Consider the following 25,730-nt stretch of genomic DNA (forward strand, 5'->3'; position numbering starts at 1 on the left):
TCGGATGTACTATATGCAAGGCAAATAAAGACTTTGACTGGAATTGCCGAAGAAAATAGTTCATCGGGTTCCAGCCCTGGAGCCCAGTCCCGCGTGCCCCACCCCCGTCACAGTTGGCCTGGAGGAGCTCTCGTGTTTGGGCTGAGATCTTAAATTGCCGTGTTTCAGAAATTGAGCTAGCTCGTATTGGAGATGCCTAGGTGGCTCGGGTTCGATATGGTTATTAAACGGTGCAGTTAGTTTGATGAGGTGCATACGATGGCGGCTTTGCGAGCAATTGTTCTAGAGCCGATGGCTTCACCCTAGGGACAGGAGAGGTTAGCTTTAGTCGGTTAGTTGCTCCGTATAATGTCCAATTTCAGCTGAGGTTGGGACTAATTGGGGCATAATCTGCATAGATGGTGCAAACAAGACAAACATGTCCTTGGGTACTACTTTTGTACTCTATACCTAGTTATTATCTATTATATACGGAATGCCTCTTACTATGTATGTTGTACTCCATGTAATTTATAATATCCGGATGAACATTGCCTCCAATTTGAGCGATATATCAGATTGTTTCGTATCTCTTAAGATTACAAGTGGAGACCTTTCAACGGCCCATAGTGCACGTTCCAGATTCCCCTCTTAGCCACGAGGGGAGAACGTGCTTACCATGTGTATTCGGGTAGCCGGATTTAATCCATGGATATTCAATATCATGATACCCCTACTTTGTACTCCGTACAGCTGAAAACGAGAATCCAAACATCCCGTCTATCCTTAGCTCCAATTGGCGGACGAACCGGCTTTCGGTGACCAACGATCCAAGCTCCAATGTGGAGAACAGCCCTGGACCAAAAGAGTTCTGTGACTTTTTTTGTTTTGTTTTTTTTTTTTTACCCCTGAATGGTCTTCTGATGGCCTTTTCTATATCCATCAGATTTCGATCTTCCCCTTAGTATTGTAAAATAGTCAAATTAAATCCTTCTCTTTCCCACACCCTTCTTTTCATCTTTCTCCAAGCGCCGCTGTTGCTGGACGCTGTGAGCAGGCCTGTTTTCAATTAAAAAAATAAAAACAAAAAACAACCCCCTCCCTACCCCCCAAACAGAGGAACTTTGAACTTTGAACTTTGTTCAAGTCCCAATTTCAATTCCTCCCCTTCACCCACTGGTTGGGAAACTTCTATCTTGATTGATACCACTCTCGCTTATTCCCTTTTCATATATTTGCTGTCGCAAACGCTTTCGTTTTTTTTGAGATATCTGATCCCCGAATTGGCAATTGGATTGAATCCCACTTTTGTCCAGTTTCAGAGCAGTTTTGAATTGCTCCATCTCCACCTGATCTCAGCACTATCTGCAGTATTAGCGCTGTTGAACTCCGATCATATCATTTTATTGGTGAGTGGCGGTTCCCAAGGTTCCATACCCCTGACGTCTGGTGAGGGGTTCTGGCAATATCGGGATTTCCTGGATAGAGCATGGCCCCAGAACTGGTGATCAGAAGAGAAAATAGAAGAGAGAAAGAGAACAGAAAAGGAGAGAAAAGAAAAGAAAAGAAGAAAAGAACCTAATGAGGAAAGAAGAGAACAGACAAACATCCTGAAATGGCAACTACGCGCTTAGGACCTGAAACAGACATCAACCGTCGCACCTCCCTCGGATTCCTTCGTCGTTCTAAATCCACCGAACCCCTAGGCGAACACAAATCTTCCGGTTCCCGCAAAAAGATGTCCAAAACTCAAGCCATGGAAGATGAGATGCGTCGTCAGCGCGAGTCTTATGCTCCCAAAGTCCCTCCCCGCTTGCCTGATCTTTCCCCCGCCCCGCAACTGGAAACCTTTGGAGGTGAGGAACGTGACAAGTTCCCCGACCCAATCCCAATTCGCCCACAGTCTGGAGTTGTCGCATCACCCTCTATGTCTGGTTCAATCAACAGCGTCGATCCCTATGGGCGCACCGAGAGCATGACCCACCGTGGCCGATATAGCTATGCTAGTAGTGCTGCCAGCACTGTGAACAGTCCCCGCCGCGTGCGCCGTCGCAAGGACCCCACCTCATACAAGTGAGTCGCTAGGATGTAATATCAACCTCAAACCAGACCAGCTAACAATGGGAACGTGTCTAGTGTGCTCGTCATCGGTGCTCGTAACTCGGGAAAAACCTCATTCATCAACTTCCTCCGCAGTGCCCTGACCATGCCTGCCCATAAGCATCCTTCGCGCACCCCTGAGGAGGTCGAAGAGCTTGAGCGCCAAACCTCAGCCTGGGAAGGATTTGCGTCGCAATACCTGGAAACGGAGATCGACGGAGAACGTGTCGGACTTACCCTGTGGGACTCTGTAGGCTTGGAGCGGAACATCGCAGATCTTCAGCTGCGTGGCGTGACAGGCTTCTTGGAGAGCAAGTTTGAGGAGACCCTCGCCGAGGAGATGAAGGTTATCCGCTCTCCCGGTGCCCGTGATACTCACATTCACTGCACTTTCCTACTTCTGGATCCTGTGCGCCTGGACGAGAACATCGCCATGGCTGAGCGTGCTGCCAATGGCACGTCCAAGGCCACTGATGCCCCGGTGGTTGGGATTCTGGACCAGAATCTGGATATCCAGGTCTTGCGCACGGTGCTAGGCAAGACCACTGTGGTGCCGGTTATCAGCAAGGCGGATACGATCACCTCCGCCCACATGAGCTACCTCCGCAAGGCAGTCTGGAGCAGCTTGAAGCAGGCCAATATTGACCCCCTTGAGATCTTGACATTGGAGGACCAGGAGGAAGAGTACTCCTCGTCGGAAAGTGCGGACGAAGATGAAATCCTAGAGCTTGACAAAGCCGAGTCGACTAAGACTGGGGATGCCAACGAAGCCAAAGAATCCGAGGACGCAAGCGAAAATGTCCCCAGCTCGCCATCCCAGCTCAGCCAGGGCACTCGCAGATCCAACACGTCGCAGGCCATCAACCAGCACGTTCCCTTCTCGATTCTGTCCCCGGACCCTCACTCGTTGGCAGCTGGAGACCAACCCGTCGGTCGCCGATTCCCTTGGGGCTTTGCAGATCCATATGACCCCGAGCACTGTGACTTTGTTCGCCTGAAGGACTCCGTCTTCTCCGATTGGCGTTCCGAGCTGCGGGAGGCCAGCCGCGTGGTCTGGTATGAGCGCTGGAGAACCAACCGCCTCAACCGCAATGGACAGCCGACGATGCCCGCCCAGAAGCAAACCTACGGTGGCCGTCAGGGACCTTATGATGGTCGTCGCACGCGATAAACGGGTCTCTCCCCCTTCCTTTCCCATTGCTTTCTCTTCCCGCACATACCCCCATTCTTCGCGGCCTGGCACCTCGCAAGGCTTCTTTTTATGTCATACCTGCTTTTTCCTTTCTCTTCTGACAAAATGTTTCGAAATCCGGAACCTGTACTAGTGCTGTTCATCTATTGTTTGCACGGTAATTTGATAGTTTATCTTGAATCCTAATTCCGAGAGAGTAAATATAGTAATGTAGTTATGTACAGAGTACCTCGACCCCTCAGCTTCATTTACAATCTGACATGCGCATTGGTCCGAGGTCTTCTGCGGCTGAAGCGCCGGTCAGCGACGATCGTGAGTTCAGCTGTAAGCCAATAAGAGCCGCTAATCCTTGGCTACATGAGTGAAGAATCACAGACTAGCTCTTCAGAAGTTGGCGCCGATGAATACGAGGTGCTATAAACTTCTCGCTTTGTCTCCTCTTTTCTTTTCTTTTTTGTTTTTCTCAATTCACTTCCACATGAGTAGAGAGAAGGCTTCATATCTATAAGTATAGAATGACCTAGCGGACATCGCACAAAGAACCCCCGGTCCAACTCTCCTCTTGTGTGACTAAAGACTTCTCAAAAAAAAAAAAAAATAAACCCGTTGGAAAACATACATATTGAATATCAAATCAACAAGACCACACCCCCATTGGACCAACCATGTCTCTCCAAGTGAATGACCCACGGTCGCGAACCCGATCCAAATCCCCTGGTCGCGAGCGCTCGCGGTCGCGGTCGCGCGACAGCCGAGTCCCCTCCCCCTCACCCTCCCCCTCCCATCGCTCCCGCTCCCCAGCCGTCGAAGCCCCAAGAAGCAAAGGTTACAATCCCGACGAAGAAGCCGAAATCGAGCGCCAATACAAGCTAATCAGTGAGCGCCGTCGCGAACCAAACAACGATGAGCCCCGCCCAGTCGTCTCGCGCGTCCCAAGAACCCCCCGCTATGATGTGGACCGCTCAGACTCGGACTCGGAGTCGAGACGTCACGACGCAGAAAGCGCAAGACGACGACGCGATGATCGCTATGAACACTCGGACGAGGAGCGCGGGTCTGCGGCGGCTTCGTCGCGGTCGCATCGACGTCGACCTTCGTCGCCAGACCGTGGAAGTCGTGTGAATCAACACGACTCAGACGACTCAGCTGATGATCTGGCTTACGGTGATGCGCCGGGAAGCCATCCTAGCTATGCGCGCCCGAATCGGTATAGCTATGCCCAGCCGACGCAGTTCGTCTCCGCTGCCCCGCGACAACCAGGCTACCCTGCCGGCTCGGTTGACTGGGCCTCTGTGCCGGAATGCGAACGTCCTGGATACGTGCCGCCTTCCTCCCAGCCTACAGGATCGACTACTATGCCCGGCGCGTTCCCTGTGGCGTCGACCTACCCCACTAGCTCGGGGTCTGTGCCGGCGCCTGTGAATCCCGCGCTGCAGTATGCTGCGACGAATGCTAGTTACACGCCTTCGCATTATCGGACTGCCTCGGCGAGTGATTCTGGTTATCCGCCGCCGGCCGCGGGATACGCGAATCCCGGCGTGTACCAGTATGCGCAGGTCGATCCTAATGTGAGGTATTCTTCGAAGACGGTGCCCGTGTCGGGGTCGGGGCCTAAGCCGATATACCCTGCTTCTACGCATGAGCAGTTTTCCAGACCGATTCCGCAGGTGCAGGGTCAATATCAGCCGCAACCCCAGCCGCAGCAGCAGCAACAGCAGCAGCAGCCGCCACCGCCAGACCAGTATCGGTATAAACACGAGCCTCAGAAACAAGAGCCTCAGTTTGTGGAGATCACGCCTGGTGGAAATCGGTCGAGTGCTCGTCCACACAGCCACTCTGTGTCGTCGTCGAATAACCTCGCAGTTGGCGGAGCCAGCGCATCTCATTCGGCCCATCCCCCAGCTAGTCCCTTACTAGAGCCGTATCACGGTACTTACCAGTCCATCTCACCTATGCCAACCGCAATCGTCATCCCCTCCATCCGCGACGACGACATCTCAGACCTCGAACCACTGGACGGCGGAAACTCCGCCTCAGACTCAAGCCGACGTGGCAAACACACTCGCTCGCACTCATCGGTCAGCGAGAAAGAATCCCGCACCCGCAGCAGCAAAGACAAGAAAGACAAAGAGCGCGACGACAAACGCCGCATCCGCCAATCAGGCCACGATCGCCACGACTCCAGCTCCTCAATCCTCAGCAGCGACCCCCGAGTCCTAGTCTCCCCAACAACGGGCCGTAAACGCGTCTCCTTCTACGATGCCGGCCCAGACGCCGCCGCCATGCAATCTGCCCTCAACCACACACGAAACATAGACAGCAAACCCATAATCCAAATCCTCCCCCGACTCACCAGCGACGAGATCCTGCTTCTACGCCAGGAATACAAAGCCCGCGTACGTATGCAAGGAAAAGGAATAAACCTCGCCAAACACCTCCGTCTCAAACTCGGCAGTTCCTCCTTCGGAAAAGTCTGCTACGCAACCGCTCTCGGACGCTGGGAATCAGAGGCATATTGGGCGAACTGTTATTACCAAGCGGGGACATCGCGTCGCGAACTACTCATCGAGTCACTGATGGGCAGGTCGAATGCTGCGATTCGCGAGATTAAGAATTCCTTCCGTGATACCCGCTACGATAATAGCCTCGAGCGTTGCATGCGGTCCGAGTTACGGGCTGATAAATTCCGTGTTGCGATTCTGCTTGCGCTGGAGGGACAACGACAGGATGAGCGCGAGCCGCTCGATAAACGGCTTGTGCGGGATGATGTGCAGGATTTGCATCGTGCTATTGTCCGGGAGGGGGGTGAGACTGCTATGATTCATATTATTGTGCTGAGGAGTGATTCGCATCTGAGGGAGGTTTTGAGGACTTATGAGGATAATTATGGGCATAATTTTACCAGGGCTATGATTTCCAAGTCCAGGAATCTTGTGGTATGTATTTTGATGCTTCCCCCACTTTCCCCCTTCCCCCTTCCTGTCAATAATGACTTGACTCACGAAAACGAAATTCAATGTCCATAACTAACATATACCCTAGGGCGAGACACTAGCGCACATCCTGAACGGTGCAATCAACAGACCAATGCGCGACGCCCTCCTCCTCCACCAGGCCCTCCGCGAATCCCGAACTGGTCGTGAGCGCTCGGAATTACTCATTTCCCGGCTTGTGCGTCTGCATTGGGAGCCTAGACATCTTGATCTTGTTAAGAATGAGTATCGGCGCAGATACCACGAGCGGTTGGAGGAGGCTATTGCCGAGGAGATTCTGTCGTTGAATGGAGGACAGGATTGGGGCGAGTTTTGTATTGAGTTGGCGCGGAATGCTTGAGTGTGGTTTCTGTGTGTGATAGGTGTTGTACTAGCATTTTTTTTATCCTGTTGTTGTTGGGTGTTGTTTGAGGTGGTGTGTATTCCTACTCTGCAGGGTGGGATTTTAGTTTGTACTTTGATTTCCTACGTATATCATCTCTATCCTTGGATTTTGTTTTGTGGTGTATATGTACTGTACTTATTGATTGTCCTATACTCATGCTTTATTTACAAAGTGCATTGCATGTTATAGGATTCGTTGAGCTGCTTCTTAGGACTGGATGTTTCCAGCATCGGATTGGGTGTAGGGAGGAGACCAGTCAGTTGGTGTTGGGTTTGTTTGCTGGGGTTGGGGTTGGTTGATGGAAGGCTCTCGTTTCATAGGTGTCTACGCCATTGTAAAATCAGGACAAGAAACGGTCCCAATTGCAGGTGAGACGACTGTATCACAATGGTTTGTCTAGCATCTATGGCGGTAGTGGTTTAATGTGGATGAGTCGCCCGGGCCCCAAAACGAAATGCATATCAATCTTTTGTCGATATTATGCCTCGAAGTTGGTTGCTTTGTCGGAAAAGTTATGATTGGGTTAAATATATCTGTATCTTTGGGCATCATTGGTTGATATTGGGCGTTTTGGGCGTGGGGATGTGTTGAAAGCCTCAACTAAGGCACGGTCATCTGGAAAGCCTCAGGCACTATCAGGAAGAGATCATGTGGTTTCCACACGGGAGGGGCTACTTACCTTGAATGGAACGTAATGTTCGCAGTATTTGATCGAATTGACGTTCACAGTCTTGCATGTGTACAGTTGGAGTATCTAAGGTAAGAAATCATAAAGAAATCTGTTGTGACAACGAGCCTTCTTGCATTCGAGAGGCTTCTGGGATATGGTCTCTTAGTGGATCTATCGTGAGCGCTGGGGAGTTTAACCGCCCTTCTTTCGGTTAGAAGGCACGGCTCGAGGCTTTGGCTACAGAGCGGCGTGGTACCACTGTGACTGCAAGGTGTAGGTAGGGCAAGGTACCGACATCCGAAAGTGGAACCACGTGGGACTGGTGTTTTCTCGAGTACCTCCAGGGCTGCACCAAGACGAGGATGTACTCCCAATACTTTATTCAAGGTCACTATGCACTTTCAGATTCCTTACTTCAAGGACGTACAAGTTTGTTGTAACGGTGTGGAGATGGCAAAGCATTCAATTCAATGAATGATCTGCTTAACTGTCTCGAATTGCTATATGTGCCTGGCTATCCTATCTTGTGATTTAAATATACCCCGTAAATGTTAAGTCGCTGTGAGAGCAAGTCAAGGAATCGGCTTGAAACCATCTGGTAAATCCCCGCCCATAATCCGGCTCATCACCATATTTGTAAAGAGCTGTGGTTCATCTGCATTCCACGGATGACGCATGCCCCGGTGCTGCACCAGCCTTTTCCTGTTATCCATTACCGTCTCGGTAGTAGACGTTTTTTTATGAGCGAGCTGGGGTTACATGGTATGCATAGATAGCACTGGACCTTTGTAGAAATAAGAGCTTGTGTTTGAACTGTGATCCCAAATCTTAAGTCACATTTGTATAGAAGCATAATATAGATACCTGTGCTATACTTCCCACTACTAGACAAGCAATTTAGTGGGGTGAGTGGGTTCTTGATCAACAAGAGTATCAAAAGGCTAAAAGCCTATATAGGAAACCAACTCCACATGCTGAAACAATCCCGAAAATTCACCTCTAATTATATACACTGAGCATTTCCCTGGCAGGCTTTGGAGATTAAAAAAACACACTGCCTTTTCCCTATCAAGGCCCCTTACACCTGCGGAGCAGCCAGTGGCACGTGATGAGCTGTGCCCAGATGTGGACAACATTTGAAGCCTAGTCTAGGGGGCGCTCATTACGTAAATGACATATCAACACAAGATCACAGGGTGGACTATAAGTCTATAACCATCCAAGCGACGGCAGAGTAGCAAGGCCAGTTATAGGCTAGAATCTTGTACATGTCACCGGAGATAGCAAAAAGGAGATCATATACTTCGGGGAACGGACACCGAAAGCTTAGATTCTGGTCATTTCAGAGTTCTATTAAATCAGAAAAGGGTTTATGCTATTGCCTTGAAAAAACTATATTGTGAGCTGAATCGACCGACATATCACGCAGCAAGGAGGTTTCAATATGAGGTGGATTGTGAACTCCAAACCAGATCCTGCATTTTGTACGACATCGCGCACGCGACCTCAACCCATGTACTTCGTATTCCGTATTCAAATACAAATGAGTGCAACACAAGAGTCCAGGTCTGATGGAATTTGGAACACATTTTTATCCGACCGGGCTGTCGGGGCTAATGCTGACACGCAGAGACTACCTTCTCTGCAAGGGGAACCCCTCTGATTTGAGACAAAAACTCATGGATATTTATTTTATTCTTTACTGCAGGTTCCCGAGATCGTCCGTACCCAAGATACCGTGGCTATTCACCTCTCTTCGTTCCATGCTTTCATCTGTTGAATGCCACGCTGCTGATCGCCATTTCCCCGCAGATTTATCGGGCATTAAAGATCAAGACCTAATATTACCTGCATCAAATCAAAGCCGATGGTCCATATGCCCGCATGATACTATCACGAAGACAATGAGCTTGGCACTTCTCTTGACTCGTGCCTTATTATTTACCCTGGGCCTATCAGCGATGCCCTCAAACCACCGTTTCTTTTTCGTCTGCAGCCCTTATTTCCCACACCTCTCACCACACTCTTCCTCTCCACACCTTTATTTGCGCCATGCCGCTGTGTGGTCCGTCACCTGCAAGGCTCGCACCGAACTAGAGATAAATTACTCCGGTGCTCTTGCCTGTCTAGTGACGCCACTCATTTCGTCGATCCGCATAGACCGCTGCTTGTCTTCCATGCGACCTGAAGGTATGCCGTTTCTTCCGGAAACTGCTAGACCGCGTTTTGGGCTTTGACTTCGGATATACCCACTCTAGGAGAGTCCACCACCATTCACACAGTCCTTCCACTCATATCCCCCTGTCCTGACAGCACCCCTAACATCACTCTGTCCCCCTCTTAAGCACAAATCTTCTTCCACTCGGGCGTTGACGGAGGTCAGCAGATTAGCGTCTTTGGGATTTGTAGAGACATGCAGGTCTGCTGCTACCTATTTTTTTTTAATATGCCAAGCCGCTTTGATATTACTCCGTAGAGAGCACATTCTGGCATGCGGGTCTCGGAGGGGCCTTTAGCTTCTCCCCCTCTCTTCGTAGATTGAGCTCGACTATAAAAATGTCACTGGCATTCCTCTCCTGTAAACACAATGCCGATCCCTTTCTTCAGCCTTCCTGTCAGAGTGCTTTGCAACCGAGCTTCCTAGAGCTCATTCCCCTTTCTGCAAATAAATAACAAAGCACACTTGCCCCTACATTGGACTTTGTGTATCTTACCATACTTCCGTCCAATTCTGTCATAATGCAGCTGTATCGCCTCGGTCTGCTGGTCGCCTCCTTTGTGTCCTCTATTGGAGCACAGTCGACCTTCTCCCCTGCCCGCCCCCCGGCTATACCCCTCGCAGTTAGGTCGCCGTACCTGAGTACTTGGCTCAATGTAGGAAGCGATGGTGGTAATGGCGGTTACTTAGCTGGTGAATGGCCTGTCTTTTGGCAGTAAGTTGATTATTACCCATCTTTGGGATATATGTGAACGTTCATACTAAGAAAATATGATTAGGAACCAGGTTACTGGGTGGGCAGGTATGATCCGCGTGGATGGAAATACCTATACTTGGATGGGCATTCCTGGATCCAAAACTGTCAATCAAACCGCGTTTGAGTATACTTCGACTAAGAGCATCTTTACTATGAACGTGGAGAATAAGGTTGAAATGAACATTACTTTCTTGTCGCCTGTTGCACCCACCGATCTCAAACGCCAGTCCCTTGTTTTCTCCTATCTTAATGTCGAGGTCTCTTCTCTTGATGGCCAGAAGCATGATGTACAGGTCTACGCGGATATTTCTGCAGGTTGGTTCTCCGGCCTCGTTTCTTACATACAATGACTGACAAAATGATAGAATGGGTATCGGGTGACCGCAATGCTATCGCAGAATGGGAGTATGGTACCACTGATGGCGTGGCCTACCACAAGGTACACCGACAGACCCAGCTGGCATTTTCCGAAAAGAACGAGCAAGGCGAATGGGGTAACTGGTACTGGGCCACCGATGACTCGAAAGGCATGACCCACCAGTCTGGCGCGGATACCGATGTCCGTGGTGAGTTTGCGACAAATGGCAAGCTCACCAATGGCGGCGACACCAACTTCCGGGCTATATCTTCCACCTGGCCCGTCTTCGGGTTCTCATCTGATCTGGGCTCGGTCGACTCTTCGCCCGTCAGTACGCTCTTTTCACTTGGCTTGACACAGGATGAAGCTATTCAATACGAAGGCGCTTCGCAGTATGCCCCGGTACCGTCCTTATGGAAGAGTTATTTCGGTTCCGAATTGGCTGCTCTTTCATTCTTCCACAAGGATCATGCCGAATCGAGCAATCTCGCAAGCTTTTTCGATAGCAAGGTGGCCCAGGATTCAATTGCCACAGCTGGTCAAGACTATCTCACTATTACTTCGCTCTCGGTTCGACAGGCATTTGGTGCTACCCAGCTTTGTGGCACAAAGGACAAAACGTATCTGTTCCTGAAGGAAATCTCTTCCGACGGCAACATGAATACTGTGGATGTTGTCTTCCCAGCATACCCGATTTTCCTGTACACCAACCCCGAATTCCTGAAGCTCGTTCTTACTCCTCTATTTGAGAATCAGGAGGCTGGAAAGTATCCCAATAAATATTCCATGCACGATCTAGGCTCGGCTTACCCGAACGCCACGGGCCACTCCGATGGCAGCGACGAGAAAATGCCATTAGAAGAGTGCGGAGATATGCTCATTATGTCTTTGGCTTATGCACAGAAGTCGGGCGACACTGAATTTTTGAGCAACCACTACACTCTGCTCACCCGGTGGACGAGTTATTTGGTCGAGGACTCGCTTTACCCTGCAAACCAGATCTCAACGGACGACTTTGCTGGCTCCCTAGCGTGGGTGATTCCTTCCTGATCTGGAATTTTCAAACCTAACCAGCAGTATTAGAAACCAAACCAACCTCGCACTCAAGGGCATGATCGGTATTCAGGCTATGGCAGTCATTGCCAACCAGACTGGTCACCCCGCTGACGCTGCCAATTACTCGAGCATTGCCAAAGACTACATCACTCAGTGGCAGGACCTGGCCATTGCCAAGGATGAGAACCCTCCCCGAACGACCTTGTCTTACGGCGACACCACTAGCCATGGTAAGTCTAGCCCTTTGGTTTGAGTATATGAATCCTTGCTTACCATTTCTGCAGGTCTGCTCTACAACCTCTTCGCCGATGCCCAGCTGGGACTGAATCTTGTTCCACAGTCTGTCTATCAGATGCAGAGCGACTTCTACCCAACTGTTGCAAATAAGTACGGTGTGCCGCTAGACACCCGCCACACATACACAAAAGGTACATGCCCAGGAGCCTTACCACTTATTGGTTAATTATTCACACATCGATAGGTGACTGGGAGTGCTTCGCAGCAGCGGTCAGTTCAGTCGACACTCGGACTATGTTTATCAAAGATCTCGCGACCTGGATCAACGAGACTCCGACAAACCGACCCCTGACTGATCTCTACGACACCATTTCTGGAAAGTAAGTTAATCTACCTCAATCCTCTAATAGCCCTTGCTGATGAAGTCTAGTTACCCTCAAAATACTTTTGTCGCTCGCCCCGTCATTGGTGGTTCCTTCGCTCCTCTCCTCGTCCGCTAGCGGACCTTCGCTTCTTGTCGATTTACTTCACTCATAACGCCTTCTGGCCTTTTCACCTGTTGTTCGCCTTCTCCCTTACAAAAACTCTCGCTTAGAAGTTGGTCCGGTATAGCTATCACCAGTGGTTGTGAAAAGCGTTCCGGATACCTTCCGTTCGCTTGGTAATGTGTTTTTCTTGCTTATACCCATTCATTGCCTTGCCCTTTGGTATGGGCTGTGCGAGTTTTGTTGAGATCCTCGCATATACATCCATCTTAGTATGTGACGATTCTCGTACATGCATGAATCTGTGACTTCGGCTCTCTCTCTGTGTTACCTAGGGATATGTTCAGATGCGGCATATATCAGTTTTGTAACAAATCCGTGCTGCAATACCTTTGCACCACAAATATACGGGATTTGGTCAACATTCATATAAAAATTGTTTATATCGTTTTGAATATATACAAGATTCAGATGATTCACTTCTTGATCACCCTTGGGTTACTCGACTCCCTGATAGAACTAGCCCATTGTAATTAAAATCTTCGTGGCTATAAGGTGTAAGATGGCCTAGAGGGATTCCGCCTTCCATATGCCTTCGACAACCACGTTGTAGGTTTGCCCTTTTACTTTATTCTTCCAGGCTCGTGAGGATTTGCTAGAGATTTCTGTATATCACAATGGGCTTTGGGTGCATCGTGCCATTGAGGGATGGTTGAATAACCAAATGATCTATTGAGCAATGATTTTGTTCTAGTGGCTAAATTCAAAAGCAGCATATGTTGAGCCCTCGACCAGAAATGGGAGGATATTTAGATCTTGAGGTCGTATGTACCAGACCTTCATATATACAGGTCAAAATATCTGACAATCGAGATGAGTATGTTCACTCGGACTTTCCATCCCAAGCATCGAAAGAGCGAATGAGATCTGATACAAGGTTAGCTAGACTTCCTAGAAGCACAAAGAACAAAAAAGGAAAAAGAAAACATACCATAGTAAAGCATAATAGCTTCAAGGTGCACATCCAAGCGAATCCGCTCGTCCACAGTGTGAATATTCAGCGATCCACCAGCCCGCGACGGACTCCAGCGGTAGATATTCTCCGACAAAGACCAGTAGAAGCGCGTGTCCGTGTTTCCGGTCATGACATCTCCCGTCACAACAACGGTCGGCTTAGTTCCAGATGCAGATTCGGAAAGCGGGTTCGGGTGCGACTCAAAGACACTGCGAGCCACTCCAGCAAAGTGTGCCCACACCTTCGATGTGAGCGGATTCGTCGGAGAGATCGGAGCCGGGGAAAGAGGGAGACTAAGAGGGGACAGGGTGAGAGTACGGTCGCTCACATCTCCTTCGGTGGACTCCGCAACATCGGGGAAGGCAAGACGTAGAGTAAGGTTGTGAGCTTCGGCAATAGGGCTGATAATCCGGACAGCACGCTCGCGTATCTCATCGGGCGTCTGATGCAGTGCCACGCGGTAGTTCACGTCCGCTGAGATCTTTTCTGGCAGTGCATTTGTCTTGACACCGCCGTGGATGAGGTCTGCGGCTTGCGATGTCTGCAGTGTGTAGCGGACTGCGGGACCGCGGGAGCTGGCAACAGCCTCGCCTAGAGCGGCAGGATCATCTGCTGCCAGCTTCTCGGATAGCCAGGTCTCAACGTGGTCTGGCGAATACCGTGCCTGGCACTCCAGCATCCCGTGGGCGGGGTGGTTGGTATCCAGCCAGGCGGGGAACAGCTCCTTCCGCTCAAGCTCATACAAAATCTCTGCCATAATACCGATACCGGTGTGCGCGGGCGGGATAGAGCTGTGGCCGCCAGGCACGGCAATATCGATAATGAGATCGATACTACCCTTCTCGCCGACAGCCGGGAGAGCATACAAGATCTCGCCATTAGGGTCAGATGCGTCACCCAGGCTCTGCAGTCCCATACCACCCTCATCGAGGATGAATTCGAAAGAGTCTTTACCGTACTTCTCCTCTAGAGCTGCCGAGATTGCTCCGGCGCCTAGGAATCCGTGTGATTCCTCGTCGAACCCGAAGGCAAACAGCACTGTGCGCTGTGGCTTCCAGTCCTGCGAGAGCAGGTCTTCGACCACGGACAACAGTCCGATAAGAACGTTTTTACAGTCGCTTGCACCGCGGCCCCAGATCCATTCGCCATCAAAGACACCTGCGAAAGGCGGGTGAGTCCAGTCTGATGGGTCATCGATCGGGACGACGTCCTGGTGAGCCATGAAGAGGAGCGGCTTGCGTGAAGTGTCAGCACCCTCAAATGTGAAGACTAAACCGAGACGGTTAATGTGCTCAACCTTGCCACGGTGGTGCCTATGTGATTTATTTAGTATTTTCTCCCTTGATCCATGGCCGGCAGGCCATGTTCAATGACTGAAAAATTTCTTACACTAGAGGGAACAGCTCTTCCAACAGCGATTGGAACTTAACTACAGGCTCGAATGCCTCATCGTATGGATCATTCATATAATCACCCACGGTGGTTGGGACCTGCACCGCGCGCGAGAGCCGTTCTGCCTGGCGGGCACGGAAGGCATCATCGGTGAGGAAGATTTGCGACGAGTGCAGGCCATCGTTAGGGAGGCTGACCGTGGGCGGCTGTGGGCAGGTTTCCCGTGTAGATGGGTTTGATAGCGGGTTATCATGACTGCCCGACAGATCAGTGTCGGGGAAGAGAACCTGCTGTGTGGGGATATTGAGTGCTAGCGATGGCACTGCGGCCAGGCCAAGGAGGGCGAGAGATTTCATGGTAAGATTGAGTAGATGCAATACTTTTGAGAGAGAATATCTAAAAATCTTTTAAAAAATTGCCCTGAAGAGATTCACAATAGCTTAAACAGAGCACGTCAAGGCTTATCTTATCTTCTTTCCCCTCTCCTCACCTCGGCTGGCGGCCGTTGCCGATGGTGAATTGCCCTATCAGGATGGCCATTTTGCCGAGAGTTGGGGTAAGTGTAGTATCTATTGATCATGTTGGAACTGGCAGTTCAAGTTTAATTCTTCATATTCAAATGTATTGAAGACAGTAAACATGTCCCAATAGACTTCCGGGCCCCATTTTACTTCCTTCCCCCGTTGCGGCGTAGAAAACGTACAATAATAGATTGGAGCTAGTATTCAAGCTAAGATAAAGTAAGCACCAGTGGCTCACAGCCACGGAATAATGTTAAGTCTGTGCCTACGGGTATTTCTCGGGCATTTCCCCGATTGGAATTTGCTTATTTGGTATTTGAAAAGGAAGAAAATGTATTTCGTTTTTCACAAAATCGAATGAGAAACAATGAAATCTTCTGTCCGTATATCCATTGGTAGTAACGACATATAACTGTTCACCGGAATATTATGATACGTTATTATCCCTGGCGGTATCTTTGGGTATTGATCTTATCGGCTGTACGGAGTTGTATACTCAAATCATTTGACTTGTTCTTGTTGAGGCCAGGTGGATGATCGGTATCGTAAAAATGTTCGTGCCAACTGACGCTAGTTGAATGTACCGCGAGGAATATATGATTGGGGTTTGCTTTTTGTCAATTCGGACCTCTCATGCAGAGTAGTGGAATCGGAATATTAACAAATTCCTGCCCCCTGACCTGCTTGATCTACTTAGTTCACCGGCTGTTATTGCAATCTGAAACCTCGACTATGCTGATATAGGCAATACCGGCAGCTTCCTGATTACCATAAAGAGGTATCTCACTTTGAAAAACCTAGGCAAAAGAAACTGCTCAGTGACGTCCGACGGGAAGATCCCAGCGGGTACAATGCAAATCGCAATCAATACGATTAAGCTAATCCAATAGTCGTTATTTCCTTCCCACCTGTACGGGTTCCGTGTCCGTGGGTCAAAAAGAGGGTACCCGAATTTGGGTCAGGTTAAATTGAAATCTCTTGCGAGGTAGATCGGTAAGGAAGAAGATAAGGGATAGTTAGTTAGGGTTGTACTGGTGTGTAACCTGATAAACCAGGCACCCAGCAATGCGGAAGCTTCGGCTCAACCATGGATCCAAAATAGACTTATTAGGGTACTCAAATTTGATGTCCACCTGGGCAGTTTCCCTTTTAGGCCATGTCGCACACATCAATAACTGTCTTGATACCTTGCAGAATATGTAGACAACCTACGGAGTGGAATAATCCAGAATACCAGAATAATAAAATCAGAAAAAGGAGAAACAAGGGGCCACCGGCGATGACCAGCAATGACCAGAAATGTCGGATTCCTCACAAATGCAACACCCTAAAACCATTCTATACTCAATTAAGACAAGCGGAAAACTAGAAACACGCGAACTGTTCCGCAAGTTCATCCCATTTGACTCTCCAGGCTCCATCCGCCGTCATTGGCCGCTCAAAAAGGAAAAATGTCGCCACACCTGGGGATGCCGATCAGGCGATCGCTGGGTCGTAAGCCAATGAGGCGGGTGAAGCCCCAGTGCGAGTTCAATAGAGCATGTCGCTTAGTGTTTCAGGTTTATCATTTCCTATTTTCGGTCGATCAATTGGACATTGATGTCATATGTCCTAGCCTTACTCCACAGAGAAACACTTGGGAAAAAAATGGAACCCACCGGGTGTTCCTGACACCAAACAAACGGCCACTTTAAAGAAGCTTGATGGACCCTTTTTTTTTCCTGTCACCTTTGCCTATCATACGACCCTCTCTTTTTACATATTCTTTCCTTGAATTCTTAATATCTGCTCTCTCTCTCTCTCTCTCTTATCGTACAATTTTTCACTCTTTAATTCGTTGATCGAATATCTCACCAACCACCAGCCATGCATCCCAACTACATTTTCTCGGCCCTTGCCCTAGCTCTTCCCGTATATTCGCTTAGCTCCACCGCTAGTATGGGCTGCTACTCCTCCATCGAATCATTCAAGAACCAAGGTCCCTACACCTATCAATCACCAGGACATTGCCAGACCCAATGCGCAGACAACAATTTCAAGGTCGCTGCTCTGAGCCGTGGCAACATGTGCTACTGCGGCAACAAAGTGCCTTCGGACTCTGCTAAGATCGCTGATGATAAATGCGATATCGCCTGCACTGGATGGGCTGCAGCAAGCTGTGAGTTGCCCGCAATGTTATCTAGCACGGTAGTAGAATCATGACTGACAAAATATTTCTTATTTAGGCGGCGGCATGGATACTTTCAATATCATTCAGGCGGCTGATGACTTACAAGCCTCTCCTTCCGAAAACGCATCCACTACTATTGCCCCCAGTGCTGCTACCGCAGCTGGCGGAATCATTGTCGCTGCCTCGACAGCTGGAGCACCAACTGGAATCGTGACCGCGGCCTCAACAGTGAACTCTAAGAGTGGAACCACCGTATCCAAGTCTGCTGCTCTCTCCGGCGCTGTCGCAACTGCCTCGCCCACGCCCACGAATAACGCTGCCGGAACTGTCCGCGCGGGATCATCGCTGCTCGGCGCTGTTGTTGCGGGTCTGGGCTTGCTCCTGTAAAGCTCTGAACCTTCATATCTTGTGATTGACGCTGTCTATATTCTGTCGTTTTGATCCCGTATACTCTGCATCGCATGTACAGTTATACCCCTCGCTAGTTCGCCAACGTGGCGCTCGTGATGTCAGGGATAATATTCTGTTACTGTTACTGTTTCTGTTTCTTCTGCTGGATCCGCTGGTCGGATTTGGGATGCATTTACTGCCTGTCTTGGGATGGGCATTCTCTACACTCGTTTTTTTATATTTATTTTGGGGTTTGCATGAACAAACTAGATTAGCATTCATCATTTACTACCGGATGGACTTCGATATCCTTTTCGGAGAATTTAAGATTTTGCCAATGGCATTTTTTAAGAAAGTAAATCAATAGTGGCGATTGATATACGCTAGCGAACTCAAAAGACAGTTCTTGACGATCTTCAAAAGTCCGAGACAGCCTAAAGCGGATATGATCTTGGCTCTTCCCTTGTATTGGCCTTCTCTTGCTCCTCCCAGCCAACAGTTCAAGCCCAATCTACGGGTTTCTCCCCTCTCCCTTTTTGTCTTCCCTACATTATTTCATCCCATAACACACATTGGGGGTAGATACTTCATCTAGGGAGCTAGGATGTTGCCCAGACCAGCTGCTCAAAAACCCTTAACAAGATAGCATCCTTCTGTTACTCGACTTCATTCGTAAACTTGACTGTAATATCTGTTGTTCTTGCGCTCAACGTTCGTCTATATATTGTCCAGTTGGGTTTCTCCTTCCCCTAGGACACTAGGTTCCTGCATTCCAGCACCTGTACATTCGCTGATCACTAGAGACTCATACCACAGCCTGCTATGCCAGAGCAAAAGCTTTTACCTTTCGATCTTGTCTGGGGGGCCATGGTACCACTCACACATGCACCTTGCGCAAGGTCGACGCCCTGTGTTCCGCTGATACAATTACCCGCGACGCCTGCGCTGATATTCACACAAGCAGGGTTACAGGGGTATATTTCGCGATGAATTTCTGGATCGCGCGCGTAGGGGCTGTAGACCGTCTTCCTTGACGGGTCTTCCTTGGTATTACCACCGCCTCTGCTCCCACTGCGGTTGTGTGACCGTCGCTGTGCTTTTTCCCAACACGATTCAAGCTGAGCGGTCTTGGTCTGAATTGCCTTTGGATCAGCTTGTGCCAGGATGCGAACGGAATTATGAGATGAAATATGCGGTCCTTTGCTTTTATCCACATCAGTGGTATTATTGGCGCTATTGTGAAGAAGAACAGCATTGCTTTTGGCATTGAGGGCGGACGGCGATATTAACCTGCTAAGTCCTTGATTGTTGGACTCGCGCACCGCTTCGCAATACCAGCAGGTGCATTCACTATAGAGCTTGCCGCCAGTGAGCTTTTGATATTGTTTTGAGGTCCATGCGAAGGCATCATTCAGTTTTATCTCATCGATTTTATCGTCGTGGTTAATGAATACACCCTCTATCTGCGCAGTAGAGAATATGTAATAGCGGATGGGAGAAAGCTGGTGCGTGTGCCATATCAGGTCGACATCGAGAGTGGGGACAACAGCATGGCCTTTATTCTTGGCCATTATTTGGAAAAACACCCCGTATTTGCTGATGAAGTGACTCATGGTCGATCTAACGTTTGGCGAACGTATCCAACCGATATTGTCCATCTTGTCCACAAACGTCCCCTGCCGTATGACCGCGCCGATCAAGTCGATGGCAAAGGGGGATGAGTTGTCCCAATATCTGGAGAGCATGTTGCGAAGAGATATCCTCTCTGGCATATTCGAGTTCCCGGAAGCCAGTACTGTCTTGTTCACGCGACGCATTAATGAACGACTCTTCAGGAATCCTTCAAAGTGGTCACGGATGGTTTCAATGGTAGTGCGGTCATTTTCAGCGAGGTCTGTAAGCTGCAAGATCTCGCTTCTGATGCCTTCCTTGATAAGTCGGTTTGGGAAGGACACATTATCGCCATTTTCATCGTCTGCAGGAGTGCCATTCTGTGTCAAAAGTGTGCCAGGCATAGGCACATCATCTATCAACAATTTCTGTATGTCACTGCGAAACTTGTGCACGCGAAGACTATCGTGTGTGATACTGAATTTGCATACTGAACATGAAATTCGCAGAGATTTGTCCGCATACCCAGTGCAGTGTGCATAAGCAACATCTGTGTCACATCCAAGTGACCCTTCCGTCCAGGGAGCAAGAATCTCCTGCTTACAACCGAAGCAAAGGAGGGATTTTGCGGGACTTTCGTGAATATTTTCCCAAGGGTGACCCGTTTTCGTCTCGAAATTTATTCTCGCTTCGCTACCCGGGTAGAAGACAAGTGTCTCATCGTCGATGGATGCATTTATTACATCCCATGGCATCCCAGTGGCCCAGACACTCATTTTGGATTGACGCAGACAATCCTCGAGAAAGGCACGCGGGTTAAGCATAAATGCATGCCAGACCATGATAACATCTAGCTGGCAAATTAGAAAAGGTTTACACAGCTTTGAGGTTTAGAATAGCTTACCAAGTGGTGGCATCATATTGGCAGACCATACTATTTTGGCTTCAGATGAACTATTTAGCGTTGAGATGTGACTGGTATTGAGACTCGGTAGACACGTCTGCCACCAAACAGCAAATCGGTCCACAGCTCTGGCCACATAAACCGCCCATCTCTTTTCCTGAATTCGGGCCGCAGCCTGGGATTGCTTGCGGGGGTCTGCAAAGTTCATGGCCTCACTATCATGGATTCCGAACAATTTGTCTGTTCTTTCAATGAAGTATCGAAGTTTCGCGATCGCGGATAAAAACTTCAAATGCGTGATACATTCATCAATAGCCAGCATCTCTTCAGATCGAGGAAATCCATCGCGAGACAGTCTGTGTGATACGTTTTGTTGTTGGTAGGTGGGTGGTCCATCGATGGGCTCGGTTATAGAAGAATATGGTGGAGGATTAGATACTACCTCAGCAGTTGCTTCAGCACTTTTGCTGCCGTGATCAAGATTTGGATTTCCCATTTTCGCAGAGTCAACAATACAAGAGAAGATGTGGGGAAAAAAGAAAAAAAAAAAAAAAAAACCGAGATGTGAAAGTCCAAAATACCCCAGGAAAGATCATCGCGGTCTGCCGCGTATAACATAGCCACAAGGGTCTCCAAGTGGGGGCTAGGGGGCCGGGAGGCTATGTATAGTGATATGATGCAATGCCAAGAGGCTAGTACTTTCTCGTGTCTTGGCCTTTATATCTGGGCGGAATAGCAGTGACACTAAACTTCGTATACAGAATCAAGTAGGTACAGCCTTATATTAGGAGAGGACGATTTAACGGTCCACGAACAGAATACCAAGCAAGCCCCCGAAATTCGGTAGAAATCCGCTTATGGCCCCCAAATGTTAGGATATTCACCTACCCCATAACGAGCTGGGGGTCGAAATTTTTAAGCTTGACCCGGGCTCTAAAGCCCTAACCGTTGCGAGCTTTAGAAATAGGCTCGAAACCCGACCGTTTTAAGGGTCGGGTTGGGTTGGGTAGGGCTTCGGGGGTTTCGAGCTTTGCGGGAGCCTAACAACTAACAAAACAACAAACGACCAGTTCTACTTTGTTGGATCTTTCTATATTATGATAAATTATATGAGTATCCGAATTTTGTCTGGCTTTCACCTTCAATCTCAACTGAAATAATCCTCGAACGTCTCGAGTGGTTCTCAAACTAGGTAGTGGCACCACCCCATGGGCACACTAGCTAGGTACGAATAACCTGCATACCAAGGGAGATACCTAGGTATTAGCAGATAACCACACACACCATTCAACAGATCCTTCTTTCCCGACCTGACGCGCCCAACGCAGGCGCTCCTCCCCAGTCGTCATCAGGAAGCCTGACTGAATTTCAGAGCCCCAGGGGAAGATTGTCCTGACCCAAAGACAAGGCATGTACGAACATATCCTTTGAAGCGTGCAGGTGAAAGCGTTTGACAAAATACTCTTCAGCATGCCCGGTAGAATTGATACAAGATGGCGTGAAACAGCACCCGGCTTGTACCAGCGAACGGCAACTCCGATGGAGCGGTGGATGACAATGATCACAGAGACTGGCCGAAAATTCGGCAAAGAGCACTTTGTACTCACGGTAGCGCTGAGGTTACAACTGAAAGATGGGGTTTCGAGCTTTCTACCGGAGCTGCGTCGGGCATGGGGGGTTATCCGCCAGAAGCACGCCTCCATCGCCAGCGTTCTAGATCGACACTCTGGCATCTGGACCTACGTTGCCACCTCTAAATCTGAGATTGCCAGATGGCTCAGTGAGACATTCATTGTGATCCCATTTGGCATGTCTGTAACTGCACTGCGAAACCAAACTCGTCCACCAAGGCGGCCGACGTTGTTCGTGCTGCCTTCTTCGGAAGAAATCGTCTTGCAGGCACCTCATACCTCAATTGATGGCAAAGGACTGATGTTTATAGTCGACAACTTGCTTAGCATTGCTTCCTCCGTGCATCAGGAGGAGCCTAGCTATAACATAATCAATTTATCGCCTTCATTTCGAGTGGCTGCTAGTCTTCCCCCGTCAACAACGACGATAGGCGACGAGCAGCAGTGGAGTTACAAAGATTCCTTTCCGCCCTCCCAGCAATGTCCTTGCCCATGAAGATACAAGACAAGAGATGGAGTGATCGGGCGCCAAAAAAAACGAACCGCATTGTCCGAGCTTTGCCCGAGAGCGAGACGCGGGCTTTACTGGCGGTGCTGAAAACAAAAGGCCTCACCATCACGCATGCTGTCCATGCGGCGATCGCATGCGCAACGAAGAAATTTAATACCAACCCTGTCTCCGAAGTATACGCCGGTGCGTTCAATGTTGATGGTCGCAATGCCTACGGAGGAAATACACTCGACCACCCAGCAACACTTTACAGTACCGGGTGGTTTCCCACGATCAAAGTATCCGACTTCTCGTCCGTCGCAAATACATTTCGAGAGGGATATACAAGTGTACAGAAGGATGTAAGACTTCCCAATGTCATTGATGAGCTGATAGAGCAAGCTATGCCGTTTATGACTGGGTCGGCGCCTTCCCCGGCAGATGCTTTGTTGAGTAGTCTTGGGGTGGTGGAAAGCGTGATAAAACACAAATACTCCAATGTGGAAGTAATGGACTTTGAGATTGCATGTGAAGTCCTCACTCCGGCAATCGACATATTCCTTTATACCTGGCGCGATCAGATCACGCTTGCAGCTTATTTTAATGAAACTTATCAGGAGGCCGAGAAGGTCTCGGAATTCTTGGGGACGGTGCTTGATATTTTGAATGTAGAGTTAGATCTTGAATAGAGATAATATCCGCGTTCACGAAATGAAATTTGAAATTTACTGTCGCTTTCATATCATTTTCACGTATTGTTTGGTTATATCATGGCCAGGTATGTTTTGTCGTTTACTCATCTGAAGCCAAGTGGTCAGTCAGTTGTACCTTTCTTTCATTTTTGAAATTTACCATCTCTATCAGAGTTCTATATTATGACTTGTACCAAGCGCCATATCTCCATTATATCGCAGTTGATTACAGAGCCGAGTTGGCGAAAATTTCCCAGAACAAACCCCGGCTTCAAGTTCACATTCATTGTAGATTTATCCCTACATTTAGAGGAGACGCCTTGATCTGACTTCATATACAGATGGAAATTGCTTTAAAAGCACATCCTCCTCAATCCGTCATTGTTGACCTATCATTCATCGCGAGACCAGGCCTTTGCCTTTACCATCGGACCATTGCGACAGGCAATGAGCCAATCCTTCACTTGGTATTCAAAAACGCGATGACGTCCATATTCAGCACTCTTAGACCCTTCGCCAAGACGAGATTCCTCACAATGAGTTAACTGAATATCACAACTAACCAAAAGTGCCGCAAAAGCAAGCATGATCTCGTTCATCGCCAGAGCCTTGCCAACACATCCCCTCATACCAAGAGAGAAAGGATTGAATGCAGCCTTTGCTTCTTCGAGCTCGAGTGCAGCCTCCTCGGAATATTGACCGTTAACATCAGGGTGACTGAACCACCGCTCCGGTCGGTACACGAAGGGATCACGGTAATACTTGGAGTTGTGGTGAATACTGTAGATACCGGTGCCCAGCTCGCAGCCCTCGGGTACATACTCGCCGCCAAAGGACAATCCTCCGGGAAGGACTTTTCTCCATAGAGCGCTGCCGACAGGAGGGGACATGCGCATTGCTTCGTTGATACAAGCGCGGAGGTATTCGCAGGAGTTTAGGGCTGGGCCCAGACGCACATCGTTGATGTCGTGGAATGCGGAACGAACTTCCGCCACTGCCTTTGCGTATGCGTCGGGGTATCTGGTGAGGTAAAAGATAGTCGCGGACATTGAAGTGGCAGTTGTGTCAGATCCTGAATTTAAAAAAGAAAAAGTCAGTGATCAGTGATTCTTCCTTGTTCATTCGGGAAGATCTTACCTGCCACGACAAAGTTCAGACTTTCGGCATTCAATTGATCGCGGCTCAGTCCCTCCTTGAGCTCATCGTCCTTGGCTGCAAACAAAATAGAGAACGCATCTCCGGTGATATCCGTTGCTTTCATACGATCCTTGATGATCTTTCCAACGAAGCCTAAGAACACATTTCGTGCCTTGATCGCTCGGCGGAATATATACCTGTCCATCTTGCGCCAAGCCAGCATAGGCGCCTGCGATAGAATGCCAATTCGGAAGTTGACACCTGAAATAACGGGAATGATGAATCTATACTTAGGATCTTCCTGCAGATTGTAGCAGAGTCCGTAGATAACGGATGTCATCACGTCGAAAGCAAAGTCACCAGCTAGATGGATTAAGCGGTTAGAAAGTTCGAACTCCATACCATTGAATTTTGGACATACCAAAGTCGCCGATGTTCAGAGACTCAGTCCATCCATCCTCAGCCTTCTTGCTAGATAAAATTCGATTCACAAGTTTGGTGACGTTGGTCAGAATCCGCGGCTCATACAACCGAAGCGAGGCATCGGAGAAACCGTGGCTGACAAGACGACGCTTTCGCTCGTGAATCTTTTTGTCAACTTCGGTGAAGGTGCTCGCAACTTTCAGGTTCATAACCTGGTAATCGGGAGATTTTTGGATTTGTTTGGCGGATTGGTAGATTTCTGGAGAGGTAATTAGAATCAGATTACTCGGCGTTTGAAAAAGAAGATAGTCCCAACCTTTAAGCCCTTCTGTCGTGTTGACTAAGAGGCGATTAGGAGTGTAACGAACATAGTCACCTTAATATATAGCAAGTTGAGTTAGCAATGTTCTGTGGTCTCTCGGATTCCGTGCCACATACCATACTTCTGGTGGCATCTCCACATGTCCAGATGAAGATCACCCTTTAGTGCATGATATGCGCTGTAAAGGATAGTGAATTTGGCCAAAAAGGGCCCGGGGTACTTAGCATACGGATGCCAGGTGACAAGGTATACTGCGCGAGCAATTGTCTAGGGCTTCATTAGAATTCATGTCAACCGATTTTGGAAATTGGTGATAGACTGACATATACAAGGACCAAGGTAAGCACAATACCCGCAGAAGCTCCAAAGTAAGATTTTAGATTATTCAGAAACACGGGAGAAGTGAGTGTAAGCCAAAATTGAGGATGCGATTTAGATGCATCGTCAATGGGGGCGATGAACTCCCGCGCGAGGCCTCCTAGGAAGCCCACAGGCACTTCCGGTGTATCATTGAGCATGATTGTCAAATTTCATGCAAAGCCTGAGTTCAAAAGATGAATTCTTCTTCAGCTGAATTAGAGCAACAAGTCCTTCATTTTGAT

At 48.9% G+C, this 25,730-nt stretch overlaps 8 protein-coding genes across 8 annotated transcripts; 5 read left to right on the plus strand and 3 right to left on the minus strand.

Moving 5' to 3' along the window:
• Nucleotides 1–1,594: 1,594 nt before the first annotated feature.
• Nucleotides 1,595–3,250, plus strand: aspE (septin; the record flags this gene model as incomplete). Its single annotated transcript, XM_056877999.1, has 2 exons — nucleotides 1,595–2,052; nucleotides 2,116–3,250. The coding sequence occupies 2 exons, from the start codon at nucleotides 1,595–1,597 to the stop codon at nucleotides 3,248–3,250; spliced, it is 1,593 nt and encodes a 530-aa protein (XP_056726579.1).
• A 686-nt stretch (nucleotides 3,251–3,936) lies between these two features.
• On the plus strand, nucleotides 3,937–6,604 carry anxc4 (annexin ANXC4; the record flags this gene model as incomplete). Its single annotated transcript, XM_056878000.1, has 2 exons — nucleotides 3,937–6,207; nucleotides 6,314–6,604. 2 exons carry the CDS (start codon nucleotides 3,937–3,939, stop codon nucleotides 6,602–6,604), a joined length of 2,562 nt encoding a protein of 853 aa, XP_056726580.1.
• A 3,454-nt stretch (nucleotides 6,605–10,058) lies between these two features.
• gta1 (glutaminase GtaA) lies at nucleotides 10,059–12,445 on the plus strand (the record flags this gene model as incomplete). Its single annotated transcript, XM_056878001.1, has 7 exons — nucleotides 10,059–10,252; nucleotides 10,317–10,609; nucleotides 10,660–11,683; nucleotides 11,736–11,938; nucleotides 11,993–12,136; nucleotides 12,190–12,325; nucleotides 12,376–12,445. 7 exons carry the CDS (start codon nucleotides 10,059–10,061, stop codon nucleotides 12,443–12,445), a joined length of 2,064 nt encoding a protein of 687 aa, XP_056726581.1.
• An 868-nt stretch (nucleotides 12,446–13,313) lies between these two features.
• cps1 (Gly-Xaa carboxypeptidase) lies at nucleotides 13,314–15,193 on the minus strand (the record flags this gene model as incomplete). The annotated part of the gene is made up of 3 exons (XM_056878002.1): nucleotides 13,314–13,357; nucleotides 13,422–14,758; nucleotides 14,835–15,193. The coding sequence occupies 3 exons, from the start codon at nucleotides 15,191–15,193 to the stop codon at nucleotides 13,314–13,316; spliced, it is 1,740 nt and encodes a 579-aa protein (XP_056726582.1).
• Nucleotides 15,194–17,224: 2,031 nt separating this feature from the next.
• On the plus strand, nucleotides 17,225–17,915 carry N7487_010273 (WSC domain-containing protein; the record flags this gene model as incomplete). Its single annotated transcript, XM_056878003.1, has 2 exons — nucleotides 17,225–17,516; nucleotides 17,584–17,915. The coding sequence occupies 2 exons, from the start codon at nucleotides 17,225–17,227 to the stop codon at nucleotides 17,913–17,915; spliced, it is 624 nt and encodes a 207-aa protein (XP_056726583.1).
• An 800-nt stretch (nucleotides 17,916–18,715) lies between these two features.
• Nucleotides 18,716–20,929, minus strand: N7487_010274 (uncharacterized protein; the record flags this gene model as incomplete). Its single annotated transcript, XM_056878004.1, has 2 exons — nucleotides 18,716–20,379; nucleotides 20,434–20,929. The coding sequence occupies 2 exons, from the start codon at nucleotides 20,927–20,929 to the stop codon at nucleotides 18,716–18,718; spliced, it is 2,160 nt and encodes a 719-aa protein (XP_056726584.1).
• Nucleotides 20,930–21,903: 974 nt separating this feature from the next.
• N7487_010275 (uncharacterized protein) lies at nucleotides 21,904–23,243 on the plus strand (the record flags this gene model as incomplete). The annotated part of the gene is made up of 2 exons (XM_056878005.1): nucleotides 21,904–22,513; nucleotides 22,543–23,243. 2 exons carry the CDS (start codon nucleotides 21,904–21,906, stop codon nucleotides 23,241–23,243), a joined length of 1,311 nt encoding a protein of 436 aa, XP_056726585.1.
• Nucleotides 23,244–23,638: 395 nt separating this feature from the next.
• N7487_010276 (cytochrome P450) lies at nucleotides 23,639–25,646 on the minus strand (the record flags this gene model as incomplete). Its single annotated transcript, XM_056878006.1, has 6 exons — nucleotides 23,639–24,318; nucleotides 24,384–24,746; nucleotides 24,805–25,065; nucleotides 25,123–25,182; nucleotides 25,245–25,395; nucleotides 25,452–25,646. The coding sequence occupies 6 exons, from the start codon at nucleotides 25,644–25,646 to the stop codon at nucleotides 23,639–23,641; spliced, it is 1,710 nt and encodes a 569-aa protein (XP_056726586.1).
• Between the last annotated feature and the right edge of the window lie 84 nt (nucleotides 25,647–25,730).

This window comes from Penicillium crustosum, assembly GCF_028827405.1.
Source record: "Penicillium crustosum strain IBT 35664 chromosome Unknown utg000004l_segment0_segment0, whole genome shotgun sequence".
Lineage (NCBI taxonomy): Eukaryota > Fungi > Ascomycota > Eurotiomycetes > Eurotiales > Aspergillaceae > Penicillium > Penicillium crustosum.